General features: G+C 30.9%; 1 protein-coding gene across 2 annotated transcripts; it reads right to left on the bottom strand.

Moving 5' to 3' along the window:
- Positions 1-989: 989 nt before the first annotated feature.
- Positions 990-23,515, bottom strand: aqz (aaquetzalli). Of its 2 annotated transcripts, none has more exons than XM_067788389.1 (2): positions 22,311-23,515; positions 990-14,117 (listed from the first exon to the last, which is right to left on the bottom strand). In XM_067788389.1, exon 2 carries the CDS (start codon positions 13,260-13,262, stop codon positions 12,216-12,218), a length of 1,047 nt encoding a protein of 348 aa, XP_067644490.1. In that variant the 5' UTR covers positions 13,263-14,117; positions 22,311-23,515; the 3' UTR covers positions 990-12,215. The 2 variants fall into 2 exon arrangements, with proteins under 2 accessions (XP_067644490.1, XP_067644499.1); XM_067788398.1 differs by lacking the exon at positions 22,311-23,515 and adding an exon at positions 18,761-18,906.
- Between the last annotated feature and the right edge of the window lie 786 nt (positions 23,516-24,301).

The raw sequence follows: 24,301 nt of genomic DNA, 5'->3' as shown, positions 1-24,301 counted from the left end.
TACTTTAAAGGAAAAATTTTGGAGTTTTTTTAGGTTTTTAAGAAAATAATGAAAAGGGGAAATTCTCTTCTCTTCTGTAGCTTGCTTCCAATTCCAGTTTAGACGCGGATTTGTGACTTTGGGTAGCTATTTTGTATAGACATGTAATATTCGAAACTATAGCTACAAGTCAAAAAATTCGAAGTTTTAGAGTAGAATTCGAAGTTAGAAAACAGTTTCAGTAAACGAGATACGGAAATAGAGCTCTAAAACCGACCAAGGAAATTAAATTCTAAATTCGCAAATAATATTCGAAAATAACATTAAAAATTCGAAAATAGTAAACGAGCTAAGGAAATAGAATTCAATAATAGAACTAGAAAATTTAATTAGAAAAAAGATAGAAAAATAATTCGAAAAGTAGTTCGAAATGAATTTGACTATAATAAGCGAAGTTCGAAAACAAAATTCGAGAATAAAATACGAAATTCTAAAAAAATAATCGTTATTCGAGTGTAAAAAAAGAGAATAGATAAAATATGAGCCAGTTTATGTTTTACGAAACGAGTTGCAGAACTTTCGAATGCGAAATTCTCATTGAAACCTCTTCTCAAACAAAAAAAAATATGAAATAAAACTTCACTTCAATTCTTGGCTCGATGCCGTTCTCTTGTTAATCATCAATCAACATGTACAATATTTTACTTTTGGACTTCGAATACATGCTTCTTTTAGCGTTATATGCATATCTATATACATATTTTTATTATATACAAACTTCTGCACATAATATTTTATACATTTTAATTGTACGACAGAATCACGCACATACAAATGTTGAATGCATTTAAAATTAACACTTTGTATTTATGAGTTGTTGTGTGTTTTGTGTCTCTGTGTATGTGTAAATGTACTTTATAGGTATTTAGGTATAAAGCGTGTTTGATTTCTTGTTTTTTTTTGAATTGATAACTGTTTGTGTGTTTGTTTGCATGTATGTGTGGCGTTTCTGTTTTTTTTTTTTTTTTTTGTTTACTTTAACGTACATGTTTTTATTTTTTTATTATTAAAATTTCACTTATCAAGTCTTTGTTAAAGCTTTTACGTTACTTCAAACCATAATAATTGATAAAATATGCCTGTACACAACAGCGTTGTCATCCTCTTTATTTTATCATTTTAAAGCTCAAAATTTTTAATATTTTAGAATTAAAAAATTGCAATTTGTTTAGAAACTTATTTATTTTATGTTATAAAACTATGAAAATGATTTGAATATGAAGGCATTGTAGTATGAGATGTATTTTTGGAAGTTGTAGATGACTTGTTAGAACATTGTAAGCTTTTTGATTACACTTTGGAAAAATTAATTTTTAAAACCACTTTTTTTTTGTAATATTGAAATATAACACATACAAATACAAAATAAAATTTCTGAGTAAACTTAAAAACCAAATTGATTTTGATGCGACGTTTGTATACTTAGCTCTTTAAAAAAAAAAGTAGCATGAAGTTTTGTTACTACATTACAATACACACGCATTTAAGGAAAATTTAAATTCCAAAGTAAATACATATACATGTTAGAATAAAAAACATTCAAGCAATGTGCTTACTTCAAGAGCAAAAGACTTTGTACTAGAAGGTGTTTTATTTTTTTTTAATATTTTTTTTATTTTTATTATTATTATTAAGTTATAATTCTTTCTGGCTTTTGTCTTTGCTTTACAATACATATTGGCAAAAGTAACAAATGACGATTGGTTATCAATACAAAGGTCGCATGAAAATCGCAAAAAAAAATATTAAGAACAAATTTAAAAAAAGTTAAGAAAGCGCTTGCTTTGAAATTAAAAAGAAAAATTCACTAAGAACAAGAGGATGAAGCTGTGTGGCAGGTATATATAATACCATTACTATTACTTTACATAACTCTTAACAAAAATCATTAACAAAAAACTTACATCTTAAAAATGCAAAATTCTTAGTTTCTTTTTCTTTAACACAATGTGGGTTTGCATTAAATATTTGTGTGTGTTTATTTTTTTTTTCATTTTTTTTTTTTAATTAATTTTTGCACGAAATATTTAGAGTACATATTGGTTTTTAAAAGTGGTATGTATGTATGTGTATGCAGTTCGAAAATAATTAATTAATGATGGTTTTTTATATGCCTTGATTAAATTGCTATTACTTAATTACTTTGCTAAAAAGGTGTACTTTAACGCGTATTTCAAAGCATTACGCGAGTGATCTTTGCATTTATGATATTTATTGAAATCTGAATTATTTTTTAATAATGTTTGCAATAAATCAAAGTGGCTTGTATTACAATTACAATAATTCTTTACAGTTTAATTCTTTTTGTAATCACTAATTGAAGAATCTTGGATTGTAATGACTTACAGTTAAGTAACTCAATACGCTTGAAAGTCGTGTTTATTATCGAACAGGCTTTGAATTGCAATTATAGAAAACGTAATTTTTTTTTTTAATATTACGATTACTGTAATCGTTAAAAGCCTTTTTAGCCTTAACGTACTGTAATCTTAACTGCAAGTTTTTCAAAAGTACAACTGTCGAAATAGTAATCTAAGCTCAATACATTAATGATTACAGTAATCGTAGTAATTATTGTTTTTTTATTAGTTACTGCAAATTCACGCCGCTCTGATACATACCGCTTTTAAAAACGCGCATTCAAATATATTCCATACAGTCATTAATTCCAGTTGTTTTTCATTTTTTTTTTTCGTTTTCTAAAAAGTAAGCAGCACTAAAAATAAAATTGAAAAAAAAAAACAAAAATAAAATATTGATTGCAATCAAATATCACGTCGTCATTTTCGTTGAAGAAATAATGAATTAATGTACTTTAGAAATAATACAAGAATTTTTACAAATCGTTTTTTATTCATCGTAGTTTTTTGTTTTGCAATGAACTACGCTTTTAAATTTAAAAAAAATGGAGGTATAGTCTTTTTTCACAGAAAAAGATGTAAGCAAATGTATATGCATTAACAACTGCTGTGTTAGTACATATGTACATATATACAAAATACACAATTTACTATTTTATTTGCCTTTGTGTTACATGCTTTTGCTCTGAGAAAGTCTATAACGAATAGTTAAGAGGTTTTCGTTTTAAGAAAACTTTAAAATGCAAATTATGTGTCGTATTTTTTTTTCTTTTATACATAACATATGCATGCATGCGTTAATTTCACAATAACATATGTACGTATGTGTGCCTAGTAGTTTATGTGCAGCAAAACAAAATGTATTTATTAATTCAAAAAATAGAAATTAAAAAAAAATCGAACATCATCATCGTTTAGTTGCTCACAATACATAACATACATACATGTACCACATACAAATTCACAATGTTATTGTTAAAAGCTAACAATTTTGTGTAGTACCACATTTCAACGCACACGCGTACCTGCCATAACATAATGAGGCGCTACAACAACATACATTCAACCAGCCATACAAATTTTCTTTACATACTGGCGTATTAAGGGTATACAATGTTGTGAGAATTTGCTTGAAATCTAACGAAATACATATAAATCAATGAATTTACCATTTATTTAAATCAAACGTTGCATAGATACTCTGCACATATTCATGTGTCCACGTATAAATTTTTTAAATTTTATGCAAAATCGCACAACGTTGTATGCAGCATAAGCGCAGTTTTTTTATTACTTATATGCATAATTTTTATTATTTTTTTTATAAAAAAATGTTTCTTTTAAAATTACAATTATTAATGCGCGCTCTCATTACACTCTTCATCAACATCATCATCATTTCTGTTTCAATTCTTTCTGGCCCCTTCCTGGAAGAAGGCGTAGAAAAATGCACAAATTTAGATTTATATAACTAACATTACATATTACACACATTACATACGGAGTTCAACAATTATATTGTACGGAGCATTCACAAACAAATTCATAGAGTAGCAAGTTACTATAATTCATTGGTAGTTTTGTTTTTTAATTTACTTTTAAATTAAAACAAAAAAAAAAAAGTAAGCAAAATACAATACAACTAATACATACTAGAGCAAACATAGTATATAGCATCACAAAATACAAAAAATTATTACCATTTAAGTTTTCAACTTATATTTGCATTTTTAATTTTCTAATATTGGCAACAGCAGTTCAGTTTCAGTGCATTTTTGTTTTTCTATTTTTAGTTTTGTACATTGACAGCTAGATTTTGAAACATTTTCTGTATACGCACAGTATGTATGAATCAGCGCTGGGTATAAATTATTAAGGTGAGCAATTATAAAGCAACAACTCCATAAGCGTACTTTCAGACTTTGCCGCATATGCGACTTTCACTTCGTTTGTCAGCAGTGTAAATGAAAGGGCTAATTAACGAGTTGAAATTCTGCAACACCTGAGACGTATGAAAGGCTAGTGTTGAAGTTTTGGTCGTAACGATAGTTATGAGTAATTGAAATTTGTAAAAAAAAGACTGAAGTATGTTTTTCTTCCAATAGGTATGGCATGCAATTCTGTATTATTTGTTCAATAAAATTTAAAAAATGTTTTGTATATCAAATTTATATCAAATTATTTGAAAAGGTTTATTTACATCATGTAGATGATTCATTTCAATTAAAAAATTCATTTGCTAGTAATTTAATTAAAAAGTACCCTTTAATTTAGTTATCCTGCATGAAAAAAAGTTATTAGTTGTTTTGCTATTATGAATAATACAATGACATGTAATTGTAATTTTAATGCAATTTGAAATCAATTACTGTGCTTTTAATGTGGTTAAAAAGTAATTTTAGTTTCAATATTCAGTTGCGCTATGCACAGAAATAATTATTCAAATCATTAATTTGCTTGCAATGTACTCCAAAATGAAGTAATTTTTCTTTAAGTAATCAGTTTTTTTCGCTATGCACAGAAATAATTATTCATAATCTACAATTACTATGAATATATAAATGTAAAGCAATTTAAAATCAATTACTTTGCTTGCGTTACAGTTAAAAATCAAGTTCAGCTCATTCTAGTTCTTACTTGTTAATGCAACTTACCATCAAATCCTTAAGTCCCTTTTAAATTTATTTTAGAAATCAGTTGTATTAGTTGCGCTAAGTAATTGTTCGCACTCTACAATTACTTTGAGTGTAATGCAATTTGAAATCAATTATTTTGGTACTGGCAAATTAACTGCTTATTTTTTCGATATTTTAGCAGTAAATTTCTTTAATAATGTTTAATTTTAGTTGAAATAAATTGTAAAAACTATAAAACAGTAATTACAATCACTTCAAATTACTAACTTAATTGAAATATACTAATTACCTGCCATGTGTAATGAAATTAACCTCAACAAAAATACATTCTGGTAATGATACTCATATGAAAAAGGCATGCCTTACTTGAAAAAGTAACGACTTACTTGTAGGGTCATGGTAATCAGTAATTAAGTAATTGCTTACAATTTACAATACTAAACCCAACGCTGAAAATGAATGATTTAGTAAATATACGTATGTACGGTTACTCACAAAAGTAAGTACACACTTGGTTTATGCTGAAAAAACTCAAATGCAGTGGCTCAAAGCTTAATTAATAATTTTCATCTAAAATATTACAAATTCCCTAACAGAAACCACATTCAAAAAAATGTCAAAGGTTATTCATAGGTAAGGAAAATTTCAAAAATTACCATCAAAATTTTCAAATTTATTTCAGAATTTCTAGAAAATTTTTGAGTATGCAGTTTTGTAGCCCAATAAATTTTAGTATAATAATGTGCAAGTTAGAAATAGCTCAAAATTTTTCCTGAATTTTCAGAATTCTTTTCGGCGAGGGTGTTGAGCAATTTCCCAAATACAAAATGCATTTTTGTCCATGCGATGTATTTGGGAAATTGCTCAACACCCTCACTGAAAAAAATTCTGAAAATTTAGGAAAAAATTTGAGCTATTTCTAACTTGTACATTATTACACTAAAATTTATTGGGCTACAACACTGCATACTCAAAAATTTTCTAGAAATTCTGAAAAAAAAAATTGAAAATTTTGATTGTCATTTTTGAAATTTTGATTAATTCTCCTTATCTTTGAATAACCTTTGAAATATTTTTGAATGTGGTTTCTGTTAGGGAATTTGCGATATTTTGAATGAAAATTATCAACTAAGCTGTGAGCCACTGCATTTGAGTTTTTTTCAGCATAAACCAAGTGTGTACTTACTTTTGTGAGTAACTGTATGTAGTGTATGTACAATACTAGGTATATATGTATATCTACATACAATATGTAGATATTTAATGATTATTTTGTTGTTTGATTTTATCAATGCTAGTCACATATATATTGTTGTTGCTGTTATTAACAATAATGCTTCAAAAGGCTGTCAAACTTATACTACATAGATAATATATATTTTTTAGTTTTCTTAATCGTATATCGGACATTTCAGTTGTACCGGCTGATTTCCGGTAAATGCTTATATTTCCATCACAATTTTTTGTATTTAATATAAATTATTAGTACGATGGTGTTTTTATTTATGATTTATTAATTTTTTTTTTTTATTCCACACCATCCACTAAAAACCCGCCCACACACAAAAAATTAAACTTAATTATTTTATGAACTATAAAAAACAAGGTACTGGGCTAAGTGTTTTTCTTTTTTCTTCTCCTCTTTTTATTTAGCTGCAAACGTTCATCACACACACTCACTCTTTTACTATCAGGCTACTGTTTTTAAGGCAGTTGTATAAAGTTTTTTCGAATTACGAATATACAGCTTTGTAAATTTGCTGGCTATGAAAATCACATAATTTTTTGCCATCTCAACTTAATATGCGTATTCGCCAAATCTAGCATAGTTAGGTTATAGCTGGCAAACTAGCGCAGAAGTGGACAGCGTAAACACGATTACAAGTAAACAAAAAAGTTGATGCATTTTATAAGACATTCTTGCTAAGGAAATATAATATTTTTTCTTCGCATTGAAGCATATTAACGAATATTTTCAGCGTATGCTGCCAAGTTAAATATTACTTTTATTGAAATAGGTACTTTATTTTAAATATATTTTATAACGGTTTTGCGTAAATTTTTTTCTTTGGCTAGCTTACCAACGCCCACTATATGCGCAATTTGATGAATGCGCTTATTGTATTGTTTTTGTTTGTTTGTTTAATACTTTGCTGATACTAAGTACAAATGCATGTACGATACACATTTTTGATTTATTATTATCATTTAACGACCGAAAATTATACATACGTGTTATAGAATTATACTTCTAACCACTGTTCCTTATTTGTTTTTTTTTTTTTTTTTTTGCACAAGGGACTAGTTCTTTGTTTTATGCTGTTTGTTAAATTACACAATCTCTTATAAATGTTTTAAAAATTTGTATGAAAAATCTAGTTTGCAGTACATTTGTGTGTTTGAATAAGTAACCCATGTGACGCCAATATATGCGTATTTATTCTTACAATAAAATACTTATAAGCATTTATTGTATGTATGTACAAGTATTATATACTACATTGGGATATGAGTTTGGCGTACTTTTGTGTTGGGTGTTTTGATGTTGTTTGCCTAGAACTTAGGGGTTAAAAATACGTCAATTATATTTGCAAGTATGAGTGGTGGTTTGTTCCATGCGCTGCAGTTTTTCTTATGTAGTTTGTTTTCCTTTTATTAAGTATTACATAATTTTTATTTGGCAGGCATACCTTGCATAAAATTCCGATTTTTTCGTTATTAATAAAATAAAGCGCATTTTTGTTTAAGTTTTCAGGCCTTGCGGCCATATTTTTTGTATTTAATTTGTCTTTTATCTATTGTTGTATTTGTAGTTTTTTTTTTACAAATTATCCTTGTTGATTAGGAAAGCATCTCTTTGCACACAATTTTTTGTTTAAAGTTTACTAGGTAGTTAAAATTTGTTAACATATATCTTTGGGTTTCTTTCAACAAATTCTGCAAATATATATATGTATGTACATATATTTGCTAATACACAAACATTTCAAAATGTATTGAATTATTTTCGAGTTGTGTGTATGTATAAATTTGTCTTGTTCATTTTTTTACAATATAATACAATTTGTTTACTAAGTAATTGTACAAACACAAGATATCATTGAGAGTGTTGTTTGAATTAAAATGTAGAAAAAAAATAGGAATATAAATAAATATAAATATATTATTTAAAATTACAATTGCATTTAAATGTGAGTAGATATACATACATACAAGAAACATAGCATATGCGCCAACACTTTCAAATATCACTTATATAATCATTACATAAGTAGTATTAAATTTAAACTATTTTGATTTTATAATTAGAAAATCTTGCCAAAATTAAATATATATTAAATGTTGATAAAACTTATTTTAAAATTTCTTCAAACTAAATCACATTGATGTAAAAAAAAAAGATTCAATCAATAGTGACTTGCTCGTTAATAGACGCTCTTTTACATGAGTCTGTTTTCTGACCGATTTTTTAACCTCCAACTAAAATTATAACACAATTGATAGTTAAAAGTCAATAAAACGGTCAGAAAATCGAATGGTGTAAAATTCAAATGATACATTTCTAAAACCAAAGTTTTTCAATCAAAAAGTTACTAATTTCAACATTACATTTGGGGTAATCACAGTTTCGTGTTGTCTGGGCTTTTAGTTTGCCGTCGTTACCTTTAGCACACTTTTAACTTGTTGTTTGAAAAAAAAAACAAACCAACGCTAAAACGAGTTCGTATACAAAGCACGCTCAGCGGTATGTGATTCTTTTGCGCTAAGGTGGCAACTAGAGTACCAGCTGTTTGAATTTTTGTTAGAAAGTAAAAGAAGAAAAAACTGTAAAAGGAATAAGAAAACTTGGTTGATTTCAAAATTTAATATTCAATTACGTTAAAATGAAAACCAACTAAATTTATATTAATCAAATGTTACTTATCTCGGTAAAGATATCAAGTATTAACTTTTACACCAAACTTTGATTACAATTTACAGTAAATATTATTGCTTTTTAAACCCCATTATTATGGATTAGAAATTGATTGGCAAAATGGTCTCAATAGTAGACCGAACTGCATAAATTATTTCCAAAAATAAATATAAATGAAGCTCATTCTCATACACTGGTATGCAAGTAATTTTGCAAAAAACAGGTTTCTGTGTAGGCCACTCAAATAACAACTAAAACTGCTCTTACTCATATATAGCCCTTTAGTTCAATAAAAAAAATGGTCCAAGTGCATAAGAATTTACAAGCTTATTCCTATTCTTCCGAATAATTCAGCAAAAAAGTTAAAGAATTTACATATTTGTATTTCCTTTTGAATGTTTCAAAAATTCTTCATTTCGAGTTAAAAAATTTGTGTTTTTCTTTCTCTGACGAATAGCCATTTTCTAAATAATATACCACTTTGAGTACTTGATGACTAAAACTTAAAAAACAAATTCTGCACGATTTTCCATGCTGCGTTGTTGTTGTTGTTGTAGCAATGCTGCGTCACTATGGCAAGTAAAAAATTACGCCAAAAAATTCTGTCACTAGCGTGCAAGCCTCTAATAATTGAATCATGTTGTATAAAACTGTATTTCAAATTATATGAATTATCACATTAGTCAAAAATACATATCGTAGACTACAAAAAAAAGTGGTTAAAAGGCAACGTTAGAACTGACTGATCCAGTGTTGGCGCATTTTGTATTAGTTATATAATACAACATTGTGCGAGTATATAAACATATAGAAGGAAATTCTAAAATTATACAAGTTTGCAGTTAAAAATCTACTTTTGAAATTTTTTACAATTATGTTTATGTAATAATAAAAAATCAAGTTAGAAAATATTAAAAATTTAATACGATCGTTAAGTAAAATAAATTTTGGTATAGTTCAACGCCGCTGTTGAGTAGGCTTGATTTAGGTGTTTTCGAAAAGGGAATCCCAGTTGAAATTTGTATTTTTATTTTTTTTTTTGTTCTTTTCATAATTGTTGCTGTTAGTACATATTTGTTTATTATCTGCATTCATTCATTCATTCAATTATATTTGTACGCAGCTGCAACTGCTGTTGACCCAGTTATTGACTAAACTGTACAACAGTGTTGTAATTTTTTGGCGCAGCAACGTTGTTGTTTTCTGCGATGCACAACCGTGTTGTTCTCTTCGTTGCACATGTGTGCTGTACTTTTCGCTGCACCAGTGTTGTTGTTTGGCACGCATTTATTTAGCGTATGGCGAGCTGTTTGCTCAATACACACACCCGTCGTTTGTTTTTGTTTTGTTGGCGCAGCATAAATGGTATTTTTGTATTTATTTATGTGTTGCTCGTTGTTGTTTCATTGCTTTTATTGCATTTTGTTTCTCTTTTTTTTTTTTATATATTATTTTGTTTAAGTTTTTTAAATTTTATGACTAAATTTTTGAATTATTAAATTTATTAAAAGTTTTGCAGTCAAAATAATATTGTATTGTGTATTTAGTTCATTCATTGTTGGTGGGTTTATGGTGTTTACTTTTTATTAATTGATTTTTGATATTCATTGTTTGTATGTTTTAGAAAGTTAGTATAATTTGCAAACAATAAGGTACATTGTTTTTTCAACTTTAATTAGCAAATTGCAAAATAAATATGTTTTGAAGCTTTATAACCAATTTTTGTTTTATTACAGAAATTTTACTGTTGTTGTTTTGTTTAACGAATTTTTACTATTGTTCAGCATTAAATAGGAAATGCGCCCGTTGTTCGCAGTAACTGCCTCAAATTATTAATTTTTTATTTTTTTAAAGAATTCAACTAAAGCTATTATTGCATTGCATGAGTTTTTTGTAGGTCTATTGAACTTAATTTAATTATATATTTTCTCGTTATTTAAAAAAACAAAAACAAGGTTTTTTAAAAAAGGTTTTGAAAAACAGCAATTGTTTTTAAAGTTGCAGAAAATTTTTAGAAATTTTTAAAATTTTGTGTTTTCGCTGAAATGTAAGTTTTAGTTAGTTGTTTTGTAGGCTTGAATACACTTTTTACTTTCTTTGCCAGTTACAAATTTTAAAAATTAGTTATTACTATTTTAGTTATTATATATTATACACTTGAGATCACAAGCATTTCTTTAATTACTGTTGTAATTTATACATTTTTTTTAAATGAATGCTTACACTGTGTTGCCGTTGTTTTTTGGGTTTTAAAATTAATTAAAGTAGTTAATATGCGTTCACACGCGCTCAATCACTCAATCTTAGGTAAAAAGGATGAAGAAGTATATGTAAGTGTTGTTGCAAAAATGGCAAAAACGCTCCCCAAAGTTTTTGGTGAGTGCTCCCGGTAATGACAGTCGTATATGAGAAGGCAGGACATTCCGTTGTTTGCACACGACTGTCTTGAGCATGTTGTTTTTGATTTATTTTTTTATTGGTGTTAGTTTTGGACGCTACGCAATGCACTTTATGGTTTATAATTTGTATTTTAAAATTTTCTTTAATTGTTCAACATTAAATAAATACGAAAGAAAACGGCTATTGTCTACAGTTTGTTGTTTTTAAATTATGTTTTTATATTGAAATTTACTAAATTAAAAAAGAAATTTGGAATTTTGCATTTTCAGCGTTTTGATTGTGTGAATTTTCTCCCTTTTTTTACGTAAATATTAAAGTTTTTTATTTTACATATATGTCTATACTTGAGATCACAAGCATTTGTTATATGTTGTGGTTGTTGTTGTTGTTTTAGCTAACGCAATTTGCTTTCTGTTTGTTTATCCATATACAAACATACATATATTGTTGAATTTTAGTTATTTTCTTGTTTATCACTGCGTTTCTACAGCTTTCCAGTTAAAACTAAACTCGACTATTGTGGTTTTTGTATTATATAGCTTATATGAATTGTAGTTATTATATGGAATCTAGTTGCAATCTAATAATGTTCAGTTTTGATTTGTTAATTGTTGATGTATGTATCTATTATGTTTATACATATGTTATTTATATTATTATGCATGGTTCATTGCGAATATCACATATTCCTTGCATTTGTGTATTTTAAATTTTTGTATTCTTTTTTCACTCAAATTTAAATTAACTCTTTTGTTATTGCATATTAAATTTTTGCTGATAACTTTAATTTTAAAATTGTTTGCTGTTGTTCATGGATTTTGTTTGTTTTATTATTTGTTTGTTGGTGTGCATGGTGCGTAACGGTTACGATTGCACATTAAGCAACAATTTCAAATTGTGCGTATCGAAATCATCGAGCAAATTGCGTTTAGAATGCTTTACCACATGACCACTATAGGTGTGTGCATCAGCTGCCAGTGCTGGATTACGCGCTGTTGTTATGCTATGTAGGCCAGGACCAGCGCTGCTGGCTATGGCTTTCTCCTCTGCTGCTGTTGCTGTCTTGCTAAGCGTCCAATGTTGTGGTGGTTTTGGTAATGCTGTTGGTGCTGGTGCATCAAAACATTTACTACCAGCAAAATGCGTCAACGCACTGGGTATGAGCAATTGAGTTGGTGATACTTTACCAAATAATGGGCTATTATTCATTGTAAACTTTGCACGCTGTTTTCGTCCGGCACTACTACCACCGCTGCTATTAATAATAGTGGGGCTACCGCCACCCAATATTACAGCTGCCGATTGACGTATTTGCTGTTGTATTTGAGCGTTGGATGGAGATCTTTGACCGTCACGCTGTTTTTGATTACTGCCGACACGTCTACCGCTGCCACCAAAATACATTTGATAATGATTATTATTACTAAAGAAAACGCTATCGCTCTTAGGTGGTGGTGAATTGCGTTGTTGCACCTGGAACTGGGATTGCGTATGCGATTGGGATTGCTGTTGCTGCTTCCGTTGTTGTTGCTTACGTTGACGTGACGAAAAATTTCCACCGCCCATACCTGTAGAACCTAATGATGAATCACTGCATGACGATGACGTTGATGAGCCCGATGACATTGGATGACCAGGTGGTGAAGAACTCAACACATCTTGTAATTGTTGTTGTTGGTTTTGATAAAAGTATTGATAATTTGTACTGCTGGCAATACTGTTGGAATGTGCAGTTATAGGTGATGTTGTTGTTCGTGGCGAGTTGCGGCTGCTGCTGCCATTGCTAACACAACCGGCGCCACCACCTCCACCATACGATACATTTTTTAATCGATTTGTTGTTGCCGCTGCTGCTGCTGCGGTTGTTGTCATTTTTAAATTATTACTAACGCTATTGTGCGAGTATGTCATAGTTAATTAAATTTTGCTTATCAGCTTCCTCTGCTTCTTACAGTTGTACGTACGTATGTATGTAGGTATGCAATTGTTGAAAGTTGTTATTAAATGTTTATCTCTGATTTTTTCTATTGTTGGTTATTGTTGCTGTATCCTTGGTATTATATTATTATTTTTATTTTTTATTCAATATGCGCACTTTTCAATGTTTAGCGTTTATATTAATGCTTAATTTTTAAATATCACACACAATAAAATCAACGTTAATTAGCGTTTTTTTATTTTTAAATCCTTTTTTAAACTTCGTAGTTAATATCTTTTTTTTTTATTTATTGAGGGCGATCCTTTTCAATTGTATTTTCCTTAGGAAATTCAATGTGCTCCTGATTTCTTGTAGCTGATCTTCCTCGTTAAAATAGATAACTGGAACAGTGTGCGGGTAGCAAAATGTCGTCGTTGCTACTCCTATTTTTCTCTGATTGGATTCCGTGAGCAAGCACCCGCTTTTCCGTTCTTTCAACTTCAAACTCACAAACCCTTTCTTACTGCTAGTAAGCCTGCTTCTCTATCCTTCCTTAAACCTGCTCTTATTCTCTTCTATGCTTTCTTCCTTATTTACATGTACATACATATAATCATTTATATATATGTATATATATATATATTATGTATTAACATATACATACATATATTATATTTAATTTTGTTTTATATTATTAATCAGTCTGTTGATTTTTCTTTTTTGTTTTCAGCTTGCCTTAGCTACTTTACTCATTAGCTTACGCTTCTTCGTCTTCTTCGTATTGTTGTCCTTCTGTGTGATCCTTGTTCGCTTCGTGGAGGGCTATGGCGGTACATCTATTGGTGGTCCTAAAAAAGAACGAAATAAAAGTTAAAATTGAATTTTTTTTTTCATACTAAAATTTTTATTAAAGTCGAAATAAAAAGTAAATATTTAAAAAAAGGAACAATTGTGAGAAGCCACATAAAAACGTATAATTGTACGCCACTGTTGGTTTTTTAACGTGCATACGTGACCACTAAATATGCAATCCAACTCAATTATGATTTGTCAACGAAAATGTTTCAGAAACAAACTATCAAATGTCAATAATGTCAATTTAAAACGTATATTACTATCGGATTGGAATATTCATGCAGGGAGCCAAAAGCGTTAAAGTTTATCTAATCATCTGAAATTGCTGCGCATAAAATTAGTACTCCTAAATTTCAATACGCATTATACTCAGATGCACTGAAATATTTATTTATTTATTTATTAGTCTACAAATTTAACAATTAATCAGACTAAATATAGTTACGGATTACAGATAAATTACAGAAGCACACAAATTGAACAAAATTATATTATAAAATATGTATATATTATTAAATTAGTTGTCGGGATGGACTGTGATGCCGAGCAACGGGAATTGATTATTAGTGCTGTCGGAATGGACTTGATTTCGAGCAGCTGATGTATATTTGACACACAACAAGTAGGGCTGAGATGTGTGGGAGGTTGGAAAGGACGTGATTCCAAGCCACCCGCCCGAAGTTACAGGAGCTGGTGATAAGACGTGATTTCGACCAGCTGATGTATGTGTCTATTATGAGCATTTTTCGATCTTCGATCTTCGCTGGCTATCGAACAACGAAAATCGAATTAAAAACTAGTATTATGACATCTAATCTCTGTCGAAATTTTCGTTGTGTATCTAATTTTGAAGCGAATAGAAATTTGTTGTCGACGCTGTATCGAATAAGAGGGAAATTGTTTGAAATGTAAGTTTTTTTTTTTGTGATTTTCCGGTCAATTTATTTATAACATTCACCAATGCTTACTTAGGCTCTTTTGACCATTAGCGTTTGGTGCAAATAAAAACAACTTACTTCACCATTCCAACCCGACGTTTCGTTAGTCTCTCTAGCGAATTTAGGGTCCATTACTGATACTTAGCATAGACTTGACTTGACTTGAGAACTGTCACTTACAGTTCTATTAAATGAGCATTTCATGTTACTGATTACTCAAAACTTGACTTAGAAGTCTGTTGAATTTTGATTTTCTATGTAAGTTCTAAGTGACGTTTACATTTTGAGATGCGATTTCTTTGTTTCCATTTCATTTTGACATTTTGTCATACAAATTGACATTTATTGATTATGATGCCAGTTTGTATGCGCTAACTGGAGTATAATCGTGGCTAAGTTGCCAAGTTTACGCCAAGTCAAGTCTATGCTATGCCGATTCAGCTATGTATATGTTCCCTGCAAAAATCGCGAGTACTCCATGCATGCATGTATGGAGTACTCGCTATGGACCAAGCGAGTGCTCCAAAATTAACCACAATTCATTCAAAAAATATGGTCCAATTAACATTGCTATGTGCTAGGACTGGACCATATACTCCAGCTCCGCATTACATCAGAGTAATCCATGGAGTACCCACAGTCCAATAAGCATCGTGTATTTATTACAGTCGTTAAAAACGAGCAATGATCGACTTACAATATGTTCGTGTAGAAACATGAATTGGTCCATTGCTGGATTACAGTGTAGTATTAAGTACTCCAGTGGACCACATGATCCAACGATTTTTGCAGGGATTATACACTATGGCCACCAGAGGTTTGTTTCTGCGATTTTCGGTACATCATGTGTTTATTTATTTATTTATTTATTATCTACCGGACATAGTCCTCACAGATATGTAACAACTTAAACAAAAATTATCGAAGTAGAAAAATATATGGTACCATTTATAAATACAATGACATTATAACAAAAATTTTTGTGTGAAATTTTTGTAAAAAATTCGCCACTGCTTAAATAAATACACATGTACAAACATTTATATATTAATAGGAATACTGGAACATATAAATTGAAAAGAAAGTAATCAATAACATCAGCTTTAAAATGTTCTTTTCATGAGTTAAAATCGGCATGATTGCAAGCAGAGTTACATAAGGAGATCATTCTGTGAATAGGTTCATAATTTCCAAAATTCGTTCTATGCGTTTGAACGTAGAAAATGTATTTGTCCCTTACGACACATTTCAGGTGCATAGAAGGGGAGAAGAAAAAGTAGTTCCGGAGAATCGATTTTGTTGTCATAAATGTCTTTGATAAAGAAAATACCACTAATTTTCCTTCGAATATTAAGGCACTGAATATTTAAAATTCTACATCTTATGCTACGTTTCCACCAAACCCAAACTCCGTGTTTGCCAACACTTTTATGCAAAATATCTCTTGGCAGAAATGCAACTTTTGATTTTTGCTTTCGCATTATTGATACCGAAGTTAAAGCGCGTTTTTCGATAGCTTTCGCGATATTTTTAGACATGCTTTAACAGTCTTACGAAAGTGGCAAACACGGAGTTTGGGTTTGGTGGAAACGTAGTATAAGTTCATAAGATGGCATCGATTCAAAAGTGAACATTCGTCGAAGGGCGAATTGAGTGAATCTCCTTTGAACTCTTTCTAACCGGCTGGAATGTGTTGTAGCTAGTTGCCGCTAGATGGGTCTCCTAAGCATTATATAAGCGAGCTTAAGCGTTTTACGCGCAAACGTAAACGTATAAACATGTAAAAAAACACGGCTGATATTGACGTCCCTGAGAAAACTGTTACGTCTGTTGGAAATATCTATGCTCTTATAGGAATAAATTAGCAGTTTAGTCCGGGCTTACATCACTCAAATCCGGAAATTTCTTTTTTCATTGTCAGAATACCCAATAAGAAGCCGACGGGAACTTGGGCGTGGGGAGGGAGGGATGGCCTGAAGGTTTAATGTGGCCATATAAATCGTTCCCGATATGGTCGGGCTAGCATCTTAATGGTGCTGTTACCGGAGCGTACCGGATATGTATCCGGCAAAGAACAATCACATCGATAACACTCTCCAAAGCCTTCGGGGAGTACCCTTCTCGCTACAAGAACAACAACAACAAGCGGGTATAATTAGGTGTCCGAACACCCTCAGCGGGTTATGGGGCTTAGAATATACCCGCGGCAGGTATGCCTATCGTAAGAGGAGACTAAAATACCAAACTAATTTTAGAAGTTGTGTAGCGCAACCATTTTAAGGGGTTGCCAACGCAATTTACAGCTTCTCCACCTCAATTGTCAACCTCACCTAAATATTATGAATCACACCCCCGATTTCGGAGGGACTAGGTGTCATTTTTTGGGTGTTTCGTTAATATCTTTTGAGCGAGGTAAACTTTTTTTTCCGCCTTCCGATTATTTTTGTCGATGTCAATACGCGTCTTTTGACACTCCTATTGAATGTTTGGTCGTGTATTAAAAGTGTCATGCTATCGTATAGTCTTTGGGAGGGTTTGCGGACGTGGGCAGTATTTTGGTGGCACCTTCTTGTACCTCGAGTGTCGGGACTGTGGATTTTAGGTTCGAAATTTTTATTATCAATTGCCCAATTACAACGGATTTAGGGCCAAATTCTCTATTACGAAATGAGGCCTCAGAGACGGATCGCTAGTGTATTTGGACTATGGCAACTAATACTTTCTGCAGAAATAAAATGTTAAATCTTCGCCACCCCTCATTATCCCGGTAGAGGATATTGATGACAATTAGTGATCGATCGCACCTATTGGATGGGGCGAAGCACTGCCACAACAACAACAACGACAACAACAATCACCTTTGATAATTTTGGCTACAAATTAGGTGATGCTCCGTCTTGTAAAACTTTACGTTTAGGTAACGTTTTACAGGCTCATTTTCACTCCCAAATCACTAATCCCAATGCGAAAGTTAATTTGATTTTTGGCCCAGTCTAAATCAGGTGCGTAAACCACAGTATTTCGAATTATTTTTAATAGGGCTTAACTCCCACATTTTTGGTGTTCGTAGCAGTCGATCCTCATGTCAGGTTGCACTCCAACGGTTTCATTTACAGAACACCTTTTTGCATATACGTTTTTTACCATATCTCTCAGTACTTGGGTAATTCTATACGACAGCATGACACTGCTAATACGCGTCCAAAAATATTGAAAGAGGTGTCTCAAAAGACGCCTATTAATCTCGACAACAATAATCAGATTATTAATACTGATGTCAACACGCGTCATTTGACACCTCTCTCGATATTTTTGGACGCGTATTAGCAGTGGGATGCTGTCGTATAGAATTACCCTTACTTGTTCCATGAACAATACGAAATGGAGCATTTATGTTTACTTGTATCTGAAAAACCTACCGAAAATGTAAAAGCTATATAAGCAAAGCATGCTTGTTTTGAGGTTATGTCGGGAAAATTATTACATTATGTTAAATTATAGCGAAAAACTAATCTTAGAGGAATAACGTGTTGAAGATATACAATTTTTCGTTAGATAAATGACCTCCCCTTTATAGTTATTCGTGAAACGATAAAATTTGGTAGCTTGTTTTCCAAAACAATAACAAATTCTGCATTTGCATGCAATTTTAATTCAAAAGCAATTATGCTGAAACAATAAATTATAATCTTCCTTACCATATTTAATTCACTGGCACAGATTTCACGCAATAGTCGCATCTATATTTAATAAACTAGCAATAAAGATCTTAGCAAAAGTAGTTTTTCAGTGAACACAATTTGCGAAAAAATTGATATTTTGTCAGCTGTCAGTGCTTGTTGTGAGAAGAGTTGAGATCTAGCAGGGCTGCCATTCATTTTATATTTCAAGGAATTTTTTTACAAGGTTGTTCCCTAAATTTTTTAATGAATTGCGGCCACACAATTCCGAAGTTGGCGATTTTCTTGTGGTTGTTGTAATGTTAGTGTACCACAAAAAAAAAATGTGAACATAAGTGTTTTGCGCGGATATAGTTTTGGTCTCCAAACCGGTGTTGGACCAGGGTAATTTTGTATAAGCGCGGCCGAAGGCCGCCAATGCAAAACGATATTCTGCGCATTTGGATTTCACTCCCAGTTTCGGAGGGACTCGCGGGTCATTTTTCAGTTTTTTTTTTGTTTAATCAATTACGTTAGTGCATTTTCTTGTAATAGATTGGTGTCCTCGCGATCGGGTCTCGCAGGGAATGTTAAGCGAGATGCAAATGAGGCCAACGTTAATGCTTTCAAATAAATCATTTGGAAGTAGCATTTGAGGCCTGTGTAAATGATATATAAGCTGTTCATTTCTAGTATGATATCTAGCCTTCTGGAGCGTTAACTGTTCAATTTATAATTAATTTCAGTTGCACGAAAAACACTTTTTAAAAATTGATTCACCCGATTACATGAACAGATTTTTTTGAAAATTATTTGAAGAAATAATATTAAGGGGAAGGCAAAAAATCAAAACAGTCAGACAGAAAAAGCATTATAATATATTTTTGCACATATCATTGGTACAATGCCAAAGTCACGAATGTGCCATTTTTGTTTAAACGAAATATATATGTCAAATTTTGCCAAGCCAAAACAACAAATGTGCATTTTTTTGAAAAAAAAAATTTAAAAATCATTTTTCAATCAACATTACTTAGTGGTTTACAAAAGTAAACCTTCCAAAAGTGGTTGAAAAATACAAAATTAAATCTCTATTTTCAACAATATCTTATGCGTTTTCCTCAACACATCAAATATGCTCATTCATGACTTTGGCATTGGACCGACGATATAGAATTTTTGTTATGAGTATTGTGAGTATTGAAATGAAAACAAACGTAGCGTTGATTAAAACAAAAACTTGAATGTATTCAAAAGTTGGCGGCCCACGGACTTTTCCGCATGCAATTATTGGACTCCTGTTTACAACACTTTATTTTCAATGAAATTTGTTTTCACTTCGTTTCACAGAACAAGAATTTCCTTGCTAGGTCACAGTATTCTGTACACGCATGGGCTCTTGAAATAAATTAACATCGAATTCTAGCAGAGTTGCTTAATATATTTCATCTTAACCACTTGAAAATGTGTTATTCTTGCGAAAAAATTACCTTTTCCTTGAGAGTTTCCTCAAACAACAATTTAAATAAGGCGACAAAAGCCAAGCTTAAATTAAATTTTTTTTTATATCTGGGGGAAAATTCGGTAAAAGTCTAGTTGAGGGGTCGACTGCTAATACGCTACCAAAAATATCGAGTGAGGTCAAAAGACGCGTATTAATCTCGAGAACAATAATCCGAAGGCGGAAAAGAAAAATTTTATCTCAGTCAGATATTTGCAGTTGAAGTTGGCGATTTTCATGTGGTTGTTGTTGTATTCGTACCCACTGTAAAGTGATGAAATGAAAAAAGAATTTTCAACAAAAATTTAATCAAATATATGAAAATTTGTTTTCGTTTCATCTTTTCATAGAACAAGAATTTCCTTGCTGGTTTGAATAATAGTTTTCCGTACATATATTAAGGCCCGGATTTTCAATGCAAGGCAAAAATGGGGTCGTGTGAAAAAAATAAGATTTTTGTAAAAGTTTAAAGTTATTACACATCCAAAAATGTTGGAAGAGATATAAAAAAACTCGTTTTAACCTTAGCGTCAATATAATAGAAAGTTTCGAAAATTTGACATACATTGCATAAAAAAGGCTTTAAAATTTAAGTGAAGCAGTTCATCTTTTATTAATTCGGCCCATTCTATATGTTCAACCTCCCGATATACATATCTACATAGCCCAAAAGTGTACGCACACTATCTCATTTGATGAATTTCATATCAAAGGCTGAAAAAAACGTACATTTTGAACCCGACACCCTCAGAATTTGATGAAATTTTGCATGGGGTTACATCTTACCCACCCAAACACAACCTCATTTTTAGAAATTGCATTTTCGAAAAATTGTGGGCGTGGCAAGGTATCGAAATATCCGAAACTATTAGAAAAATGACGATAATAGGTACTTTTAAAGTGTGATTACTACGGAATGGCTTTACCGATTTCAAAGATCTTCATACCATTAGAAAGGTACTGAAATAAGCTTTCAAAAAAATAGCAAAATAAAAAAAGTTAACAAGAGATGGTTTTACTTATAAATTTTTTTAAAAGAAAAAAACACCATTCTAGCTTTTATATTAAATCGACCTTTCTTTATTCGTTTATTATCCTGCCGTCAAATGTTTTTAATTTGTATATCTCCATGTTCTCAAGTACCTTGAGCCGCCGACCTTTTCCTTGTACGGGAAGTATTCGAGCCGTTGTTTTGATGTTAGCTGGGGTGCACCCCACTGGAATAAAAATTTTTTACAGTGTATTTTTTCAAAAGGTGATTTTAATAACTTTCTAACGGTATAAAAATTTTTGAAATCGGTTGATTAGTTTACGCGTGATATCAAAATATCAGAAAGTAACCAAGAGATGCATTTACTTAAATAAATTTAAAAAAAAACCCCCCATTTTAGGTTTCAGATATGTTATATATATTAAATAGACCTTTCTAAAATAAAATTTTATTTTTCAAAATCGCTTGATCTTTGAAGTGTTTTTTCAGTTTTAAATTTTATTAAAAAAAAATTTTTTTTTTAGTGTACTAAAAAATTTGTACAGTGCATTTTTTTGAAAGCTTATTTCAATACCTTTCTAATGGTATGAAAGCTTATTTCAATACCTTTCTAATGGTATGAAGATCTTTGAAATCGGTAAAGCCATTCCGTAGTAATCACACTTTAAAAGTACCTATTATTGTCATTTTTCTAATATTTTCGGATAATTCGATGCCACGCCCACAATTTTTCGAAAATACAATTTCTAAAACTGAGGTTGTGTTTGGGTGGGTAAGATGTTACCCCATGCAAAATTTCATCAAATTCTGAGGGTGTTGGCTTCAAAATGTACGTTTTTTCAGCCTTTGATATGAAATTCATCATATGTAAAACGTGGAAGTATGAACAAGGCACACTCGCACATAACCATTAATAAAACTGCTGAGTTGCCACATTTGCCCAATGATGGGCATTTTAAATACAAATTTTGCTTTCATTACCTCCTTCCACGCATATACATATATATATATATATATATATATATGTGTTCGTGTGTGTATGTGTATGTGTATTATATGATAATATAATTGAATAAATTATAAAATATTACACTCACTTTTCGCTTTGTAAACCTTTCCACCACCTTATTTTATTTGGCTGCTGCACTATATTTTCACTTTGTAGAGCTTCTTCGTGTTTTTAGTTTTTTTGTAAACTGGTAAATATTTTTGGTCACTATTGCTCTCACTCTATCTTGTACGAAATTCCATTTGAATTTGCGAATAATAGTGTATCGTTTCTTATGCATATGTAGCTGTTTTGTATACGAACGCACAATGGCTGGCAGGCAAATAACGATTTTTTTTAATATCCGTATAATGGAAAAATCACAGTAGAAAATTCCTTTTCAGCCACTTTTTTATATAGATTAATCCTTTTCACGGAACCAGAAATCGGACTTTGTTCAGATATGCCTAATTTTTACAATTATTATAGGAGATCACATTCCACTGTACGTTGCACTGTTTGAAAGCCCAAGCACACTTAAGTTTTTTTCTTTTTAATGGAATTCGCTTTTGTGTTGAATTTATTCAATTAAAAAAACAGTGAAAACAAAGAAACCACACTTTTTTTTAGCTTAATCTTATACAACAAAGGGTAATGTTCTTGCTTTCCAAATACTCCACCGATCTTTTCCACCTCAGTTAACCACACAAGGTTTTAATGTTGCTTCGACTCTTGTCGAAGAAGCTTATTACGAGTATTGATATTTCGTTACGATTTGCACTTTTTTCGGTTTTGTGATTTTGGTGATTTTATTAAAATGGTAGTTGATTGAATTTGTTGATTTAATTTCAAAGTACACAATAAAATTATTGATAAAAGTTTTTACAACTCCGTTGGTCACCACTTTCGTATGTAAAATGCCGTTCAAATTTTACACACTTGGATAGCTCGTCGGTCATGTGGTCGACAAAACGGCAATTTAAAAACAATAGCGACTCCACAACGGACAGGATTGCTTTTATTTTTATATTTAACTTGGGTTTTTGGTAGTTTAAATCGTTGTAGTATTTTATTTACAATATCAATATTTTTCAACTTTTTATCTCCTTCGACGATTAGACTTTCACAAAACTCATCTTGAGCAAGACTAAGTTATGAATATCGATCAAAATTCACACGGATTGGCTTATTTTCGCTTCCAAAATGATTATTGGTTTTTCACACCTTTATTTCTTTGATCCAATTGCTTGCTTTTCGCTTGTGTGGTCTATGCGTACAATTTACGCCTTCCACGATCTTCACATCATCACTACTCTTTCCAAACTTGAATTAAGAATGACACGGCAGCTCTTTTTAACAACAGTTTTCCCTGAAAAAATTACCATAAACAGGGAAGTTTTAAGGCAAATTACCTCTATTGCGAAATTTCCCTTCGCAATTGCAAATACAGGGAATTTACAAACGAAGTAGTTATACTCTACACGGTCGCACGAACAGAACCGGAACAAACAGTTTTCACATTTACCAATAATTTGCATTTGACAAAAGGAGATGACAACAACATACTATTTTGACGTTTGGTGACATGCTTAAGCCAAAGAGGATAGATATATTGAGTAATACTTACCCAATAATCCTCCCACCCATAGTCCAGATAAAAACCCAATAAATCTTTAATTTCATTGAGAGTTGGCAAAACGTTGTTAATATAAATACATTTTTACCAACAACCTTTAATAAATTCCAATTTTATAATTCCAATTTAAATAATTCCTAACATTTTAATTATCTTCAAACATAAAAGCCTTTAATATACATAGATTTCTAGTGTGCATATGCCGTCGGCAAAACAGTACTTACATGCATTTTTACTTTGCATACATTTTTTGTACTTTTTAAATTATTTATAAAAAGGGATGAGATAATTCAGAAATGTATGAATAATTAACATACATATCATGAAAGTTATACATTTGGGCATATTAATTGGTTTTTGTTCGTACAGAAATTGTTCAGCAGAAATAAACAAAAATTTCTGCAATTTGCTGCAACTTCACAAACACGCAATTCTGCAAAGACTTCATTTCATTTGGCATATTT

This window comes from Eurosta solidaginis, chromosome 1 (assembly GCF_040869045.1).
Source record: "Eurosta solidaginis isolate ZX-2024a chromosome 1, ASM4086904v1, whole genome shotgun sequence".
Classification (NCBI taxonomy): domain Eukaryota; kingdom Metazoa; phylum Arthropoda; class Insecta; order Diptera; family Tephritidae; genus Eurosta; species Eurosta solidaginis.
The sequence above is the reverse complement of the archived record's forward strand: the minus strand, read 5'-3'. Positions and strand labels throughout refer to the sequence as shown.